Source organism: Aythya ferina, assembly GCF_964211825.1.
Source record: "Aythya ferina genome assembly, chromosome: 21".
Classification (NCBI taxonomy): Eukaryota; Metazoa; Chordata; class Aves; order Anseriformes; family Anatidae; genus Aythya; species Aythya ferina.
Genome location: NC_140319.1, coordinates 3,325,951 through 3,345,234, shown reverse-complemented (window position 1 = coordinate 3,345,234; position 19,284 = coordinate 3,325,951). Strand labels below are relative to the sequence as shown.

At 47.9% G+C, this 19,284-nt stretch overlaps 2 protein-coding genes across 10 annotated transcripts in view; one reads left to right on the top strand and one right to left on the bottom strand.

Annotated features, from left to right (window-relative positions):
* Nucleotides 1–9,408, top strand: part of LOC311422327 (uncharacterized protein C1orf167 homolog) — a 19,644-nt gene extending 10,236 nt beyond the window's left edge. For all 5 annotated transcript variants that reach the window (XM_084495246.1, XM_084495248.1, XM_084495247.1 and 2 more), the window contains 10 exons: nucleotides 58–154; nucleotides 529–593; nucleotides 671–879; nucleotides 1,634–1,778; nucleotides 4,166–4,436; nucleotides 5,007–5,115; nucleotides 5,367–5,598; nucleotides 5,709–5,844; nucleotides 6,602–6,712; nucleotides 7,756–9,408. In XM_084495246.1, the coding sequence (XP_084351372.1) occupies nucleotides 58–154; nucleotides 529–593; nucleotides 671–879; nucleotides 1,634–1,778; nucleotides 4,166–4,436; nucleotides 5,007–5,115; nucleotides 5,367–5,598; nucleotides 5,709–5,844; nucleotides 6,602–6,712; nucleotides 7,756–7,815 (1,435 nt within the window). In that variant the 3' untranslated portion in view covers nucleotides 7,816–9,408. The remainder of the gene's footprint in view (nucleotides 1–57; nucleotides 155–528; nucleotides 594–670; nucleotides 880–1,633; nucleotides 1,779–4,165; nucleotides 4,437–5,006; nucleotides 5,116–5,366; nucleotides 5,599–5,708; nucleotides 5,845–6,601; nucleotides 6,713–7,755) is intronic.
* Nucleotides 9,121–19,173, bottom strand: MTHFR (methylenetetrahydrofolate reductase). Of its 5 annotated transcripts, none has more exons than XM_084495251.1 (12): nucleotides 19,081–19,173; nucleotides 16,601–17,032; nucleotides 15,264–15,502; nucleotides 15,030–15,140; nucleotides 14,660–14,853; nucleotides 13,929–14,179; nucleotides 13,130–13,264; nucleotides 12,662–12,842; nucleotides 12,079–12,261; nucleotides 10,871–10,972; nucleotides 10,522–10,641; nucleotides 9,121–9,994 (listed from the first exon to the last, which is right to left on the bottom strand). In XM_084495251.1, exons 2-12 carry the CDS (start codon nucleotides 16,840–16,842, stop codon nucleotides 9,797–9,799), a joined length of 1,956 nt encoding a protein of 651 aa, XP_084351377.1. In that variant the 5' UTR covers nucleotides 16,843–17,032; nucleotides 19,081–19,173; the 3' UTR covers nucleotides 9,121–9,796. The 5 variants fall into 5 exon arrangements, with proteins under 5 accessions (XP_084351377.1, XP_084351378.1, XP_084351376.1 ...); XM_084495252.1 differs by having other exon boundaries at nucleotides 16,601–16,852; nucleotides 19,081–19,163; XM_084495250.1 differs by lacking the exon at nucleotides 19,081–19,173 and adding an exon at nucleotides 17,119–18,714.
* Between the last annotated feature and the right edge of the window lie 111 nt (nucleotides 19,174–19,284).

The window sequence follows — 19,284 nt, the reverse complement described above, 5'->3', positions numbered from 1 at the left end:
GCCTTCCAAATACTTTCTCTTTCTTTCCCTGTTCTGACTTATGCTTTTGTCTCACAGAGAAAATTGGTGTGTGGGAGGTCAGTTCCAAACTTTGGCACTGCAGAATCCAGAGAGTAATGTCCAGCCGCTCATTGGTAACTCTGTGTGGAAAGAGGTGAGACTGAAAAACATACGACTGCTTTTTTGCATAGCCCAAATTAGGAAAGAGCCTTTGGGTTTCAATATCAGCAGGTGAAAGATATCGCTGTTCTTCTCATTTTATGTTCAGACAAGAGGTTTGGAGAATTAAGGCATTTCTCAGAGCAGCTCTTCCCTTCCACTTTCTAGTTGAACTGGAAGTTGGCCGTGTAACTAGAATTTAAAAGAGGTGTTAGGCCCTCATGTTTGGATGTATGTGTGGTGTGACGGGGTTACCAACAGGAAATTGTCAGCTTTCACAGAAGGCACAGCAGCAAGAATGGGCTGAGCTGCATGGATTGACTGTGTCCGAGCAGGAGTTCAGGATCTTTTTGCTTTTCTGGATTACAGGACTGCAGTTCTGAGAGGGAGTTGAAGAGCTGCTGGAATCAAACAGAGAAATCCTGTGTGCAGAGGTACTTCTTTGTCTGGTCATCTCTGAATCTATTTGAGTTGTTCCTACAGTTGCTCCAGTGACTTCTGTCTTTCTCAGAGTCTTTCTCAGGTGGCATCACAAAGCTGTGGAGAACCAGAAACAAAATGCAGCAGCAATCCTTAAACATCAAGCTCATTGCTGCCAGATGGCTTTCAGCCTGTGGAAGAGGAGACTGGTCCAGAAAGTGGAAGCTGACCAGAGATTCAGGTGTCACATCCGGCAGATGACTGCTGATGCTCTGTGGCGTTGGCATTCCTACTGTCAAAGTGAGTTACCCCATCCTGCAGCAGCACTTCTCTCTGTATGAGAACACTGTGGGAATGGCTGGGATGGAGAAATGCCTGCTTCTGGCTGTAACTCTGCACTGCTCATCTGGAATGGCACACTAGTCCAGGGGCCAGGGAGCGCCTTATTGTTCTGCTGTTCTGCAGTGCTTTATGCTAGGGGAGATGCTCCTTGGGAGGCTGATTGGAGAAGGAGCAGATCTCACTTACCAGCACTACCAAAGGAATGATTAAGTAGTGCGTTTTAGCAGCTAGGGAGTTAAACAAAATTCCTATGCTACACTGAACTTAAACATGTTTCTTCAGACCCAACTGTCAGGCTTTGCTTCAGTGGGAACAGGGCGTATCTTTAGGGACTGCTTAACAGTCATGATCCTGTCCCTCAAGGGATTTCAAGTACTTTAAATGTGTTAAATACTTACACTGTGCCAGGGAGGGAGCACTCACAATTTTTGATGTTAAACTGCCTTGTGGATGAGAGTGGAGTTGATCTGTGATACCTTGCTTGGAGGAGGAATAAAAAATGGAGGAGGTCTGATACTGCTTCCTGAACAAAAACCAGCTTGGGGAAGGGTGAACTGAATAGTCTTTTCAGCTGCTAAAGAGAGGAGAAATCTTAGTACGGCCCAATTCAGTATTTGCAGCAGGTATATTTTCTGCTCATCTGGACTCAGTGATGGAGGGGGTGAGGGAAGAAGTAGGACTCAGCTCAGCAAGCTCTTGTGTTTTCTCACAGGGAATTGTGCTTTGAGAGAGCTGCAGCAACGGTGGGTTCAGCACAGCCACCAGAAGAAGAAGAGGTTGATCCTGCAGACATGGTATTGCCAAACAAGGCAACTGAAAAATGCTGCTTTGTTCCAGGAGCGTCTCCTCCTGCACAGGTTTGTTTCCTGCCTTTGAAGCATTTCCAAGGGAATCTGAGTGAAGAGCAATTTATGCAGTGGTGGATCCTGTGTATTCAGAGCAGAGGTTGGGTTTGAAAGTACTGTTAACTTGTGCGTGTGTGGAGCTTCTGCAGTTCTTCCCCAGGAGTGTTCCTACATTAAAGGGTCCGTCACCCATAGCATCACAGTCCCTCCCTTGTTCTTCTCAGGAAGCAGGATGCTGTGCCTGGCTGGAAGAGGCAGGCTATGTTTAAAAAACAAAAAGACTAATTTCTGAACACGGTCTGAAACCTTGCTCTTTTTAAGTCTTGAACTGTTGTGTCCCATGCTGCATAGAAGAGGAGGATTGTTAGCAAGTGAATCTCTGGACTTCTGTCAAACTGTGTTTGTCCCACAGGAACCACCAACATTCCCCTTCCCTGATAGCAGTGGAAAACTTGTTGCCGTATTCGTGCTGTTGTATACCTTGCTGTTTGGAAACTCTGTGGCCTACAGAAAGGTTAATGCTCAGCTTTAAGCTATTAGGTTTAGCAAATAACCCTTATCTGTAGCTATCAGCTATTCAAAACTGTTCTTTCCAGAACTTCTGCCTACTGTCATTTATGCTGTGTTGAATTTGTAGACTAGGCAAGGCAAATGAATTGATCTAGCTGGGAAAAGTGAGAGCTCTGTTTCCACCGGAATTATTCAGTATTTGCAGAAAGGAATACTTATTTTTGGGCAGAGGCCTTATGTAGATCTGACCTTTCCAAACCTGAGACTTTCAGATTCTGGACGCAGGATGTTGATTTTTCACGTAAGCTAATGTGAAAAATCAAGATCACTATACTCCTGCAGAAAAGCACCATTCAGTAAAGCCTGTGAAGGGAGAACTGTGATACTCAATTAACCTCAGTGTTACAATATAGGTAAAGCTGTAGTATGTTTTAGTCTTACGTTACGGTACATAATGTAAGATCCTGAAAACATACAAAAAAAGGGCAGCAACAAAAAAACAAAAACAAACATGGTAAAGTGGCTGTGGTGTTTAGGTTCTACACTCACCCCCACCCAATTGCCTTTTCTTCTGCAAATCAATCCGTGTGGGGACACCTTAGCAGGAAGTGTTCCACAGAAGTCCTTAATGTTGCTCCTTCCCGTGGAGTGTCTCCATCGTTAATCTTCCTTCTGAGCTCTCCTTTGAGGGAGAGCTTCTAATTTCTCACCTGGACATCAGTAAATAAATCAGTTTACCAGTCAGCTTGGACATGGTACAGGCTGAGCCCCCTCTCTTCTGAGGGGTGCATTTTTCATGCTAGGATAACCTGCAATAGATTCTCTTGATCTTCAGAGAAGCCTGCCAGGCAGAAGATATTTACACCTCTGCCCTATGGTTCAGTGAGGCAATTTGCATAACGAAGGTCCAAGTGGATTGAGAATCCAAAAGTACGAGCCAGGAGTTAAAAGCAGATTTGCTTCTGGGGTTGCACAAGGGGCCATTCTTGAATCAGGGTACAAGATATAGGAGAAATTATAGTAGGCGTAGATTTACAGTGCTGTTAATAGTAACTCCTTCTGTAGGTGTTTCTCTTTTTTTTTTTCTTTTTAAGATTGAGGGGGGGATAAAATGGTCTGCACAAAGATGTATTTTGTCTAGCCATATATCCCATGTATGGCAGGTCCTTGTTTTGTTTCAGGCAAGAAAAAGATGAAAATCTGCATCTTCATAACAAGCTATCTCAAATCCAGCCTTGTTTTACAGCAAGCAGATTTAACTGAGTCTGCTGGGATCTGTGCTGAAGGACATTTTGGCAGTTTTATTCTCATCCCGTAAGAAAAAGCTTTTGTCTATAAAGCATTATCTTAAAGATCAGCTGCTGGCACAGAGAAAGATCAGACTAAATTTTTTTTGAGGAATCCACTAGCTGTAGTGGCAGGGCAGCCTGGGGAAAGTGTTTATGTCAGCAAAGGTAAAATGCTATAATACTGCATTCAGTTTGCAGGGGTGTTTGAAGAGCAGAAATGCTAAAATGGCCAGAAAGAAGCAGTCATACTCCTGGGCTTCAAGGAGTTGGAAGTACCAGCTCTGGGAAACTGAAGTAAAAGGAGGGGAATTTTTTTAGCAGAAAGTAATTGTAGCCAAGGAATCTGGGCTCATAGCTCCCAAGGACAAGGCACTGGAAGGTACATAACACAAAGAAAGATACGTAAATGTTGATAACAGGTGGAGTAACAGGGAACAGCCTGTTTTCTTGTTGAATGCTCTTTTGTTTGCTTTAGTCACATGTATGTGATACTACACAGTGGGTCAAGAAGGTGGAATTTGGTCCATAATCTGTTCACTGCTGTATCAGAAATGTGACTTTGGGTATCTGCCACTTTTCTGTGTTTGTATTATTTTTCAGGTGCCTAATCATTTGGGTCCAGGTCACTGCCTATAGACTGAGGCAGCAGGAAGCCCTCTCTTTTTTCCGAAGAGCCCGAGAGCACCATCTCCTAGTAGCAAGCTTTGCTGAGTGGAGGGTGAAATTCTTGACAGCTAAACAGCAGGTGCTGAGAGAGGAGAGAGACCACGAGTGGCAGGGATGTGCTCAGGCTAAAGCCTGTCACCGTTGGCGAGTGGCCTCGAGGGGACGGCAAGCCTTCCGCCTAGGGTCTGTGGCTGCTGTGAAACAGGTAAGAGAGGAAGGGCCCACTGAGACGATTAAGAACTCCCTCTTCTCTTCTGAAGACTACGGAGGGGTTGTTAGGCACTGAGATGCATGGACAGGGCTCATCAGAAAACCTGTTTGGACTTGTTGTGACTGTGGCAACTGCTTAGTCTCTGCCTTGAAATTCTTCACAGACTGTGCACACAACTTCATAATCTGGTACTGATTGCAGCCACCATCTGGATCACAGCATTAAGGAGCAGGGACACTTTGACCAGAGAGACAAGTGCACTCCTTCCTCTCTGCTCAAAGATGAGATAGGATAATCACTGCCCCTGCAGAGCAGGCAGAGCTGTCAGAGGTGCATACAATTTCAAAGGGTTCACAGCCAGTAAACCACAAGGAGCTGGATTGATTTGGAAGGGCTGAGTCAGTCCTGCTGGGATCTCATCTGTACAGTTTCTAGCCTGGGGTCTAGCACATTAAACTACCTACAGGGTTGTGAACATAAATGTACCTCTAAAGCTAGTTTGTGTGTCTGTGCTGTACGTGCAAGTGTTTAGTCTTGGCTACAGCTGTGTTAATTCTGTTTCAGGCCTGCAACTACTGGACAAAAACAGCTGCCTTTTCCCAGTGCTCACGGCAATGCAGTACCCTGATAGGTGCTAGGAAGAGCAGGAAGATGTCTCTGTCTTGGTCCCTAAGTAAGAAGATGCTTCCTTTTCTCTTCCTTTCATGGGACCATATGGGGAGGGTGAGTGTGGAGGAAGGGGAGCAGTGTTTGCCAGCCAAATGACTGGGATTTCTCTGTGAAGTAGGTGCTCAGGGCATTCAAATATTGACTGTGAATTGCTTCTGGTTTTAGTGGCCAAAGGACTGATGGCTCGTGATCAGCTCTGATCTCTCCCTCTGTCTCTAGTGTTAACTCCTGTGTGATTCTTCTTTTCTTTGCTAGAAAGGAGAGGATGCAGAGAAAAGGCTTCAGCACTCGCTTCCTCCTTTGGGGTTTTTCCCAGTGCTGTTCGCCGTTGGCTGGTGATCTACAGAAACCAAAGGAGAGCTGAAAGGCTGCAGCTCCCTCAGCTGCTAGAAAGACATGGCTTGGTAGGACCTGCTCCTGCACATGCCAGGATCCAGGAGAGCAAAGCAGAGGTGGACTCTGAGGAGTGGGATGAGAAGTGGCTTGGGTAAGCAGAGTGGAGGGCTCTGAGCTTTGTCTTTGTGCTGCCACCAGACAAAGACTCCCCTTTGAACCCTGTTGGGCTGATAAAGCTCGTTTTACTCTCCTTGCCTATAGGAGGAAGTATCTGAGGTGGTGGCATCGCACAGTGATGCTGCGCCGGTGCCAGCGTGGCAGGAGGCTGCACTGTCTGGCAAGGGGGTGGCATCAATGGAAAGAAGCCAGCAGGGTGGTGACGCTGGCACAAGTGTTGGTGAGTATCTGGTACTGCTGAGGGTGGCAATGATGGATGTTACTGGGCAAGCCTGCTTTGCTTGTAGCCTCACTTTGTGCCAGGAGGTGAGACCTGGGCATTTAACATGTGGTGTGCGTGAGAAATCCCTTTTTGTTTCTGTGGCTGTTTTTGCCATGCAGGCTTTTAAAGAGAAATCTGGTAAACTGGTATACCCAGCTATTTAGTTGTGCTTTGCTCCATCTTACGGACAGGAAGCTGAGACAGGATGATCTGTTCAGACTGTCTGCAGCCTGTGCAAAAAGTCCATAGCAAGTACTGCAGTCTGTGTTCCCGAGCATCCCTCTGGAGTCTGCAGCCTGCTGAGGGATGTCGTGTGGTCTTCCCTTTCTGCACAGGCCCCAGTCCTGTGGAACAGACCCATGGTCTGTCTGGCTTCCTGGTTACTACCTCTGTGAGATGATGTGCTCCGACCTGTCCGTGGGACAAGGTGATGTGACATGTGTAGCACATTAACTGAGGAGCTGCATGGTGTCTCTTAAAAGGGCACCAGCCTTGCCCCAGGGTACTGTAACTTAATTAGCCACAATATTTGCAGTAGACAGTAATGCAGCAAGAGCTTTGTTAGCAGCCAGCATTGCTTGTTGTTTGTTAGCAATGCAAAGTCATTCAAGAGGGCACTGGGAAAGCAACTGGAAGCAAGGTGGAACTAGATGGAAGTGAGGTGGTTTGGCTTCCAGAGTCCATCTAATCTGTGTAGTGCCTTTCTTCCTGGCAGGACCAGCAGCGGCTGATAGAAAAGGCCTGGAGGGCATGGAGACGACGATACTTACAAAGCTGTGTGGTGCAGAGCTTTTTGGAGGTAGAAGCCAGGAGCTTACTGTCCCAGGTAAGCACTTAAGACTGCTTCTATTCTGACATACTCCTTTGACACAAGGCACCTAACAGTTGCACTGTCTCAAGGGTTAAAAAGTTTAGCTCAGGACACCAAATGCAGTTGTGCAGCCCTCGCTGAAGAGGGCTATTACTCATTCCTGCCTGGAAGGTGAAACAGAATGTAGGGATGTTGTCTGGGCCCACGTGCTTCTTCTCTTGCTCATGTAAAGTGTCATGTCAGAAAGAAAATTAACCACAAACTAGCCATATGCTTCAGGAATGTGAACCAAATCCTAGACACTCATGACATTTTGTTCTGTGGGAAACAGCTTCCTCTTAGTCTGTGGCTGGGTTTGCGCCTTTACCAAGGAACCAAAATGTGGAAGGTGACGGGCTCTGTGACTGACCAACAAGCGCCCCAAAGGGACAACTGGTGTTCCCTGTATCTCTCCCCTTAGACAAAGCGCTTTTGTAAGGAGAAGTTGAATACATCAAGAGATGGGGCTTGTCCTTAACAAAGGGAAATAGCTTCCAGCTTTATATGGGTTCATCTTTGGTTGTTAGTCACAGCTTTGTGCCAGCAGTCAATTTCCCTGACATGTGCCCCTTCCCCAGTGTTATCAGATGTTAATCCACTAATCCCCTGCTTCTCAAGAGTCCACTTAGGGAAGGAACAGGCTCCATGTTGTTGCAGGAGGGCTGTGGTGACTTGCACCCAGGGTCAGGCAAATAGCTATAAATTTGGGTGAGCAGGCAAAGCCCAAGATCTGAAATAGCCAGTTCCCTCCTCTGCTTCCAGAAGATCCATGCAGGATTAAGTCTTCCTTTAACAAAATGAGCAAGTACTGAAACGGAGGGCATTGTCCCATTGATTTGTACTCTCCACTTGCCTTGTTGGCTACAATAACACAAGGGGTTCAGGGGGAGGCTCTCCTTGAATGGTGAGGTGTTTGGTATGGCCATTGCTAGAGGAAGAGCTGTGTTCATGGGTGCTGTGAGGGTGGCTGGATTCGCTCATGGGTAACTTCAGCATTTAATTTGTCCACTCTATTTAAGGCCTTTGGAAGGTGGCGCCAGCTAACAGCATTCCAGCTCAAGGACAAAGGACACTGCTGAACGGTGGGGGCCTGTCTGCAGCTGCTCATTTCAGGAGCGGAGGATACAGCTGGCTGTCACAACAAAGAGCTGGGCTGTTGCGATCAAGAAAGCAGCAAATGCTCTACTCACATAAAAACAGTGCTGCAGGCAAGAAGTGTGATAGCCAAAGGACAACCAATGGTACCTAGTGAAAGGTCCTCTTTAAAGGACTGATACTGTACTTCCCTACAGCCACAACCTTAAACTTACTCCCTTTTGTTGTGAGATTACATCTCCTTCTCTTCTAAACCCTGATTTTGTTGGAGTTCTGATTAAAGGTCCAAAAACACCTTATAGGAGCTCCTTTTTTTTTTTTTCTTTGCTAGATGAAAGCTTAGTGTTGTGCATGGGAACAAACAAGCACATCGGTCTTAAAGAGGTGAGCAGGAGTGTGCCTTTGGATTCTACAGGATGTAGCATTTGCAAAGTTTGGCCTGTCCTTTGTCAGTGTGAACCGTAGGCCTTTATTTTTAGATTTGGCTCTTCCCCTAGGTGGGGGAATTCCCCCATGGCCCCCACCCCCTCCCCAAGTCTATCAGCTCTTCATTAAGGCTTTCAGTGGGTGGCCAACCTCTTGACTGCTTCCTGCTGGTTCCTTTCTGTGCTGAATGGGCTAGGGATGAAGAAACCTGCTGGGAACAGCTGAGCACCAAAAGCTTTGCTGAGGCAAGACAGGCGTGTCTGACCCCCCAACCTTCCCATTACTTGCTCCTGTGATTGATGCCCTGTAATTACCCTGGATATATGAGCCCAGTCTCAGACAGCTGTAATGAGAGGGTCTAAAGAATTTGGAAAAGGCTTTTCTTCCTTGCTTGTTTGAAAGAGATGCTTGCAGCTTGACAGGGATCTTGAAATCCCACTGGGAACTGCCCCAGGGTCTTGTTTTTCCTAGCCTGTGGTAGCTTTGCAGGATTGTTAAGGACACGGTGTAGCCCCCACAGCCTCTCATTTCAATGTTGTGAGGCCTAAGGCTACTAGCGTCATTAGGTCAAGGAAGATTAGGTTGTTTTTCCATACTGGTACTGGAGGACTACAGCTCCTGTGGCCTTGCAGAACTGAGCCAGAGGCTACAGCTGGTTGCGTTCGCTGAATTTTAAGATTTAAGTTTTCTTTGCTCTACCAGAGCTTTGTCTGTACTTTGTGTAGGGCATGTTGAAAATGGAAGCAGAATAGGCCCAGGTCCAATTCTCTTAAAACTTTCCCTTGTTGTACTAGTGTGATTAGTTTGCAAACAACATTATTCTTTGGACTGCTTACAAGAATCTAGTCTAGTGCAAGAGACAGTTGTATTCATGTAGTTTATTATACTTGAAATAATGTGATTCCTATTTGGTCTCATCCAGAAGTGAAATTCATATACTCCTATTAAAAAACAGGAACTGTAGTAGAGGCAAGTAGAAAAGTGGGAAAACTTGAACCATCTTCTGGAGTGAGCACAAAAGAGATATTGTCAGTTATGATGCAGTACATCTTCGGAGTGTAATATAAAAGCAGCTTGGGCTTCTTTGAAGGGCTGGTAACCACTGAAATATTTTCCTTGCATAGGCACTGCTGACGGGAGTGTTTCTGCCCCCAAGGCAGTGTATCTGGGATGAGAATGTTAACCAGAAACCCACTAAGTTTTGCCACATTGGTGCACCGGAGTTCTCCTATGCTATAATCAACATAGCTGTGATTAGCACCTTTCCATCCTGCAGAACTAGCCTTCAAGCTCAGGCTGGATCCTCACCTCAGAAGTTCAGAGGGTTCTGGTTGCTGTTCAGTGAGAGGAGGTCAAGGAATATTTGTGTTGGGGATAGAAGAGCATGTAGTGTGGGCATATATCTGCAAGCTTGCCTGGCTCTGAGCAGAGGTGCTCACTGGGTTTAGGAGTGCATGGTCCACCATCCTAACAGGAGCAGCTTTTTGGCTCCCTGCAGTCAGTGAATGGATGGAAGAAATAAGGTAGGTATTACGATTTTCACTGCTGAGTTGGAGAGTTCAAGAGCTCGAAAGTATCATCCACAACCTGCCAGAGGCAGTTCTCAAGTGGGAAGTCATTGTCCACCAGGTTGACCAAGTAATAATTGTCATGGATATACTGGATGATCATGCGAGAGGGTGACTCCTCTTCGTAGAGCTTGGCCCACTGCTCAATCCACAGAGCAAAGGCCTCATCCTGCCAAGGAAAGAGAGATGTTTGTAGGGGTGTCATGCACATTTTATTCTACCTCACTTGGGAAAAACTGCATCACACATGCCCGGCAATGTGTGAAGAAACCAACCTGGGGCTGGTTTCTTCTCAGTAAAAAGGGCGAGAGCTGAGCAAGGAGCATCCTGCTTTCCTGTCAGTGGGAGGTGCCCCAAGCATAACTGTTCAGAGCTGAAATGAGGCACGCTTGCAGTAAAATGGCTCAATACTGCCCCTGTGCGTGTAAGAGGGGAGGGAGAGCTACTGCTCAGAGCTCTGGGGACTAGTACAGCAACAATGTCCTCCCCAGCCCCTCAGTACAGTTTCTGTGAAAAGTTCTCACTGGAGCAAAGCTCCACATGCCCCAAAGGAGCAGGAGGAATGATATCTAGACCACGTCAAGCTAATGTCACAACAGTCCTCAATTGCAGTAAGTGTTATGGACTGAAAATAAGCCAGACACTCTGAATTTCCAGGGTATCACAACAACATATCCAGCAGCAGGAAGGACTCACCTTCCAGGAGAGGAAGCTCACAGGATCCACTACAGTGGGCTGGATGATCTCTCTGCCTGGGAAGATACCCCAGGTGACAGCATTGGGTTGTAGATCAGGAGCATTGGTGATATTCTGGCCCTGCAAAGAAAAGAAAGCCTTTGAAGCAGCTTCTGGAGGAGGGATTGAGTGAGTCAGCAAGTACATTTATCCTGTCCTTGTTAAGAGATCAGATGGCTGCTGCGGGTCACAGCTGACTTGTTTCACTTCCCCCCACCCTTCATGTTGCACTTTGTTCCTGGGGATGTCTGTATCTTAGCTATTTGCCTCTCTCCCAGGGTGGTGAAAGTATCCTGTAACTGCAGCCTACCTTGACATTGACAATGTGGTAGTTGACCCGCGACTCATATTTCTTCAGAACTTTGAGCAGTGCCGTGACGATCTCATTGGAGGTGAAGAACTCTAGGTAGGCCTGTGGGGATGTGGAAGAGGAAAGAGTAAGAGCCTTAACTCAGGCCAGAGCTGGGACATAGAGGCAACCAAAAGAATGGTTGTAGACTGCGCTACTTAGAAACAAGGCAGCTTAAGCTGCCCATTAGCACACCCATTTCAGAAACATGCACTACAAAGGAGACTTGAGCAAAGGGCAAACCAAATTAGTAAGAGTTAGGAGGAAAAATAAAAAAAGGAGAACAGAGGTAACAGCCCAAGAGCAGCCAGTTCAGGAAAGCTACAAGCTTCTTGTTCTGCACCTGTGTGAGCAGACAGGCTGGGATATGCTTTAGGCACTGTAACAGTAACTGCTGGGCCTGGAAAGCAGCCTGTGCCAGAGCGCTTGGAAGAGGCCTGAGCTGGACTTCTGTTCTGTGTGGTCCCCCATGAACAGCAGTGTCTGGCCAAGGCAACCCAGTCTAGCAGGAGCAGAAGTCTGGGGTCTCAGCTGGGCTCTCCAACACACCCTCTCCTTTGTCCTGTCTCATCTTTTGTCCAGTCCTCCCTGTGAGTTTATCCAATCTAATTCTGTAGTTGCCCTATCTACTGCTGTTCTGTGCTTGGCTGCTCTCAACAACTGCTTCCCCTCCCCCCATTTCCTGGCTATTGTGTGAGATGATGGATTTCCCCTCACCTCAGGGGAATTTTTTTTTGGAAACATAACTGCATTTACCATCTGCTCATTTCATGGTTTCAGCAATTTGAATCCCTTTTGAACAGAGCTGCTTTGTTTCCTACTATGGGCCACTTGCCTGGCATTTACCTTGACACAGGAGATTCCTATCACAGCCATTAGTGGCAAGGCTGTAGGGCCCGAAAATGCATGACAGTAGGAGGCAGACAAGGGAGATAAGACTACCTGCAGGCCAGAGAAGTAACCTAGCAGCTGTCTGAACAGCACAGCACTAGTGCTGTGGTAGGGGCAATTGGTGGAAAACTCTGCCTTAGAGAAGGACAGATGGAAAAGTTAAATAAATACCCTGTTGAAGACATTGGGATAAGGAACCAGCAGAGGTATTGTCTGGGTGAAAGCCTAGGACCTCCCTAGGAAACTGAAACCAAACCTAGCCCAGAATAGTGCAGTACCTTTTGGAAGACATAACCTCCGCTAGGCCCCCAGCCTACGATGGGATCTGTGGATGGTTTTCCGTTGATGTTTGGCTGGGAGTTGATGGTCAGGATTCCTCGTCTGTTCACCTTCTCCAGCTGCTCCTTCAGAAGGTTGGTTTCAGTAGCCAGAGGGTCATCATTCCAAGGCATACACGTAACCTACCGTGAGGAGAGAGGATGGCTCAATATGTGCAACAATCCTTTTTGTTTACCAGCTGGGCACTGAAGGAATTCAGAAGTGCCCTAGTGGTCTTGAACACTTCTGCCTGAGGACAGAATCCCCGTGTTTGTTTCAAGGGGCAGGGTATTCTCAACTTTAAGAATGATTTCCATAGTCAGTGCAGACCTGTCTGTCTTGTCCTACTGTGCCCTTTTATGTTGAGCCCTAGCTCTGGCTCCTGGATTGCCTGTGGTAAAGGTATGAACTTTAGCCCCCTTCTCAGCAAGTCCTTTTAGATAGAAAAGTGCCAATTCTTGTTTAGAAGAAGAAGGTGATACCAGGAGCAAGAGGAAGTACATTCTGTTGTCTGTGCCACGCTGGTGCTGGGTCATCACTCACCTTGTGTCCATTCTTGTTGGGCTCTCCACTGATGTAACACGTGAAAACCTCAAAAACACTTTCCTCACAAGTCAGTTCTTCTCCCCACATCTTCAGAAGCTCCTCCCGGGGAGATTTGCTCTTCAGGTAGAAGAGATAATAGTCCTTCAGCTCCCCAAAGGCTGGAGAGGAGGAATTACCCCTGTAAGCAGAACAGATGAAAGATTAAGAGGCCACTTAGGAAGATGCACCGATGTGGTGATGCGGGAACACAGCCACCCAGGAAGAGAAGCAGCCACCTACAGACCAGAAGCCTCAACGTCTTGATGCCATTCTCTTCACCTCATTCAAATCCAAGCAACTGGGGGCTGCTTTGTTAAGAAAACATCTCATCTGCCAGGCCCAAAGCATGCCTAGGACACCAACTACAAGGACCAACTGTTCAGTACCACACCTCTTCCTCCCTGCCATTACAGGCTAACAGCTTACCATCGGCCGTTAGGGAAATCATCCCATTCTTGAGTTCGATAGATGTAGCTCTTTGGCCTGGAGGCCCAGAAGATTGGCCGAACATCTTCAACTCTTCTCTTGGGGTGAGCACTGACTGCCCAGGGCAGAGGCCGCCTGCACAGAAAAAATGGAAGCTGAAGATCTGCTGACTGTCCTGGAGAATCGGCCCATGGAGAGAGCAAAGAACAGGGGATGAGAAGAATACTATTTGTCAAAAAGTAGAACAAACCTCTTCTTGCTTTATGCAAAATCTTTTCCCACTCAGTTCCCTCACAGATGCTGGGTAGGTGTCTGTTAAACGCAGAACTAACACCTGAGATGGGATGAGGTAAGGGAAAAGCACTGTATGGAGCTATTTTTAACAAGAAAAGTTAACCCTTTTCTTTTGCTTCCTCTTGCCTGTGGACTCAGAGAACCCATTCCCTATCTCAGCTGTAGAGCAGCCTAGAAATCCACAGTGGAAGCTTACAAAGCACCTAGCCTTCAGGAGGAGTATTGGGAGTCTTCAAAAAGAATACTTCTTCCAAGTGGTAGCCCTAAAAGTTTAGATTTTAAAGTTCCAGAACAGGCTACTTTAAAGCCACTTGATCAAAATTCTTCTGTCAGCTGCCTGCTCTATTCTCCCAGCTTTTGCAGAGACCTGCAGGAAGGGTGAATTTCCAAATGCAGAAAGATACTTAAAGACAGCAGAAAAGAGATGCCAACCCATCCACCGCTTGTGCCTTCAGCAGATGGAATGTGTAAGATGAACTAAAAGAAACGAGCATACTCGTCTCACCTGGGATCCTCCTTCCAAAGGCCAAGGCGCTTAAGGACTTCAGTAGTAGCCACTTCCCGATTGAGGGTGTAAAAATGGAGCCCGTGCACCATGCCACTGTCCAGCAGCTCCCGGCACATGGACACTGCCAGCTCTACCCCATAGTTCCGGATAGCCGCATCGTTATCCTTGATGGGTTCGATCACATCTTTGATTTCTTGAGGCACTTCCAGCTTGGAGAGCTTCACCAGCTGGCGCAGGGAGTGGTAACCCTGGATGAGGATACAGAGGATTTCAGTCTTTCCAGACCCTTTTCTGATGTCCCAGTAACAAAGGTATTTCATCTCAATTGTGTAGCAGGAGACTTCGAATTGGGGGCTTCTGGATTTTGTGCTCCCAGGGCCTCATCCCTGAGATGGTAACACAGCCTGGTTATGTCAGCTGAGGTTATTGTTGAGGTTATTTCTTCACATTTCTCTGCTCAGTGCCTGAACCCAGCATGCTGATGATAACTAACAACTCAAGAATAGTAGACTGTTGTCCTTTTTATCTCTCTTTGCTATATGGACACAGAAAACCTTTTAAGCTTATGCCTACGACTTTAATTTGGCAAACCACCTACAGATCTATCACATTTAGAACCCTCACTTCCCAGAAAGTTTTGAAGGGTATTTACAGACCTCTCTTAGGCCCTGACCCCAAAACACCTAACATTCTTATTGCCTCCCCAAGCCAGAATTATTAGATTTAACCTGTATGGGGAAGATGCCAGGAATAATGGGGCAGGTGATGCCAATGGCTTGACAGTCCTTCATGAACTTGATAAAGGTTTCTGAGCGGAAAAAAAGCTGTGTAATGATGAAGTCTGCCCCAGCAAGAACTTTCTCCTTGAGGTGCTTCAGGTCTGCCTCATAGCTCTCTGCTTCAGGATGACCCTTTGGGTAGCCTTTGGAAGAGAGGAAGAAAAAAAAAGCCAAACCCTGATGGTCAAGACAACGCAGTAGAAATTAGAAAGTAACCAATGTGACTGTGCTGTAATTTACAGTCCAGGTCCAGAGAAGGACTGCTGGGCTGATATCCCCATCTCAGGCCCTACCTCACACTGCAATGGAAGATACATACCTGCCACACAGATGTCAAAATAATCATCAAATTCATTGCGAATGTGCTTAACCAAGTCCACAGCATAGTTGAATCCATCTACTTCTTCCTCCCATTCCTCACCAGCAGGATCTGGAAAGAAAATAAATCCAGTTCCTCCAGCTGTTATTTCTTCATTTTACCCAGAAGTTGAATGCAGCAGCAACACAACCTCAGCACTATGCATTTTAAGTGCTCTAGAACAAAAGGATTCACCTCCACGCAATGCCATGATGTTCTTCAACCCCAGCCGCTTGGCCTTCTGCAGATGCCCTGTGATGTCATCCTTGGTCTGGTTGCAGCATGTCATGTGCAGGATGGTCTCCAGGCCGCAATAGTTGACTGCAGTGTTGGCAATAATCATGGAAGACGTTTCCTTGTCAGATCCTGGGTCCCCTGCAGGATGCCATGTCACATCAATGAAGAGCGGACCACCTGCTCCCATGCGGTCAAACCTGTGGATTTTAGAGGTGTATTACCTTACCAGGTAAGCAGACTCCCTTCTTTATGCCAGGGATATCTTGCTCACTGCTGGAATGCCATCAACAAGCAGAGAAAGCTTGGATGACAGCAGTAGGAGAGACAAAGAAAAGTGTTGAGCCAAGAGTTTATTCACATTGGCCACTTGCTAAGGATAGTCATCATTTAACACTGTATGAGGAAGGGCTTAGAAACTCTTGAAGAAACAAGCTGAGTTGTCTCTGTAGAATAAATTTCCTCTCAGCATGCTCTGTTAAACTGATAGATCTGATAAACATTCCTTTTGAGATGGAAGGCTATGCCAGAACCTTCTGTTCCCAGCTGTAACTCATACAGGCCACAAATATGGAAAGATGGACCAGATCTCTGTGTTCCCAAGCGTGCCTAATGGAAAAGACAAAGGCACCCCTAGCTTGTTGCCCCCCTACCTTGTTGCTCTCCTGCTCCAGGCCAGAACACGAGCTTCTGTTTAAAGTAGACCTGGCAATGGCACACAGCAGTAACAGAAAGAATTACAAAACTTCTCCTCCAGGTTGAGTACATGGTGGCTCCTGGGGCTTAGGCTCCAGGAGAACCTTTAGTGCTGGTGGAAACTATCACCATTCATTTAGCACGTAGATGGGGACACCACTCTCAGACTAAAACTGTAGTCCTTAGTAATACAGAGGCACAAACCACAGCAGCTGGATGATTCTGAAAGCAATCTTTCCAGAGACTTGCACACACTGTCCATAAAATAGTATTTTCTGTTTTAAATAGGTACTTGTCTGCTCTGTTGTGCCCTAGTACTTTGTTTGAGACAGTGGCCTTGTTCCATCTTCAGAGCTTGTGAGAGGGAGAACAGTCTGGCACCCTCAATAACCCCACTACGACACTTAACTCTTCAGGGCCTCCAAGGAAGATAAGTTACCTGGTGTCCATTACCCTCCTCAGCAGGAAAGCACAGCCCCATTACCTGCTTCGTCACCTGAAAGGGGAGACAGAGCACGGGGCAGAGCCTGCCTCATTAGCTTTTTCCCAGCCCTCCACCAAAGACACTTCATCTGTCCCCTCTCCCACCCCGCAGCCCTCACCTGGAGATGAGATTGACCGCAGCATTGGCTGTGCGTGGAGGGAAGAACTCCAAGGAGAACCACCTGTCTCCAGAGTCCTGCCGCCGGCGCATCTTCTCCCGCAGTCGCTCATGACGCTCGGCATCGAGCACGGGGGTGGAGCAGCGCGAGCTGTCCTTGGAGCTCTCGCTCCCGCTGCTGCTGCCGCCATCCGACTTGGAGCTGGAGCTGGCACTGCAGGTATGCTGGGTCTCATTGACCATGGTGAGCTCTCTGGAGGAGGGGAACACAAGGAGCACGGTGTGTATAAGGCAGGATAGATCTCTGCTAGGAGTTAGCGCTGGGGTGGGCAGTAGATGGCAGCAGGTAAAAGGAAGGTTATGCCAAGACCATCGTTAATCATCAATCGGCTTCTTTTGCTAGCCCTCTCTGTAAGCTGCAGTGGGGGTTGTGCTGAAAACGCAAAATGAAAACAATCAATTTAGAGCATGCTGGAAGGAAATAAACAGAGCAGTTAGCTTCGTGCCACCCTGATGCACCTCTTTTGTGCCTGCTGGGTCAGATTTGGTTCTCAGAACAGTCAGGTCAACATCACTTTTGCCCTGGCTACACCTTAACAAGCCACGATGCCCACGTGCATCAGTTGAGGTCATCTTTGATCTTGTGGTCTTGGGCTGGACATGCCAGCGGACTTTTTCAGCTGCCCCTTGGACTGTATCCATCTTCACAAATTCCCATCTGTTTGCTCCCAAAAGGCAGGGTTTCTTTACAATAAGGGCAAGTGCTCATGTGGCAGGTAGACAAGAATGCACAAACTATTCCTCCGTCAGGAAAAAAAAAGAAGAATCCAGTCTGGAACAGGGCATCCTGACAAATTCTATCTTTTGTTTTGTCTTTATGGGCAGCCTGTTGCATTTCTGAGCTTTAGTCATTCTCCACTAGACACATCTTTTCCACAGGCATTTGTCACCGCACACACTCAGCTATTTCCTTCACGAGGTACCGTGCTCACGTTCCTTTCCTCACTGATTGTGGCTGCTTGGAAACAAGGTCAGCAGAGGCCATTGCTTTCTTCTCTGCCTTGTAAAACGATCAGCTGTACTTGTTTAGCTTTACAGAAAGGAAAACAGCACTGCAAGTACAAGTGGGTCTAGGATGCCCAACTCCATTTAGCTCCCTGGGCCATAACTGCTTGATATTTGCTCCCAGAAGTGTTTCACCCGATGCCTTGAAAATGAGGTAGTGATTACAGCTAATTAGATAAGAGCTGCCATAAAGTTTGGATCCGCGTTGTTTGCTTATCCAAGTCAAAGCTTAGACTTGTTATGTAATGACAGCCTGCTGTTTCCCAGTGACATCGGAGGCTATTTTGGAGGAAATTGTTGCACAATCTAATGCACATTTTGTCCTTACAGGAACTCTGAGGGTCTGGGTCATCCAAGCAGACTCTGAACTCTTCTTCTCCTGTTTACACTAAGCTGGCAACCAAGCAAAAACCCTTTGGGAGAAAGTCTACTTTTACCACCTGGGGACCTCTCCCGCTGGCAGGAGATCAGAGAAAGGAGTGCAGGGTTCCTGGGGCCAAGAGAAACCTGGAGTCTCAAATCTCTCGTGTACCAACGCAGCGGGTCACAGTAAAACCAGCAGCTACTGACAACTCCAAAAGCAACCTCTGGCACACTGTTAACAGCCTGCCCACAAGCTCTTTCAAAATAAACATGCCTGGCATCCACGTGGCACTAATCTGGGGAATTATCTCAAAGCACACGGCGGTGATCAAGCTAGCGGGTCAGAACTGCGTGTGGACACATTTCAGAGGAACATGCTACAACCCCTCAGATAAATCAAAGACCTTGCAATATAACACCCAGCATGCAGGAAGGTTTGCTCAGTAACGCCTCTACGCAGAGAGGCTTTCTCTGGAGGAAATCTCCTTATCTCGGCAGCAGTCTAGAACCACAAAGACAATAGAAACGCTTAAAGCGTTATCTACAAGCAGCCTTGGTAACAGCTTCCTTAGCCTCACGCGCATCAGGGACCTGATGGGAGAAACTCACAGCTGTCCTAAAGAGAAAAAAACATCTCAGTAAGCAGCAAAGGCAGTCGTAGCATACATAAAACGGGGGGAAACACCAGCAGCTGGGGGGGCAGCGCTCCCCAGTGACCCCTCTGCCACCGGCTGGGCTCGGGGCAGGGATCCGCGGCGCAGCACGGCGATGCTCACCGTGTTTACCCCATCCCCGTGGCACCCCTTTACCTCCCCTCAGGACGTTTCCCACCCCACAGCCCGGAGCTGACCCCCCCCAGAGCTCCGCACCCCCCGGGGCAGCGCCTGCGGGGGCCCCACGCGCGCAAAGCCGCAGGGCTCCGAGGCACCGAGCCGTGCGTGGGGACAGCCCTGAAGCTGCTGAGCCCGCTGGGACACCCCCTATAAAGGGCAGCACGGCCCCTATAGGGGCGGAACGAGCCGCACACCCCCCCGTCCCCAGGGCCCCGCTCACCTGGCGGCGGGGCCGGGCGCTGCGGCCCCATCCCGCGGCGCTTTAAGCGGGGCCGGCGGTCACGTGCTGCCCGGCGCTTTCCCTTACCCAACATGGCGCCGCGGCTTCACTTCGCTCCCCTCCCTTTCTCTCCCTATTCCCCCACCCAACCAGCCGCCGCCGCGGGGGTCACGTGGTGGAGAGGGGAGGGGGGGATTGACGCAG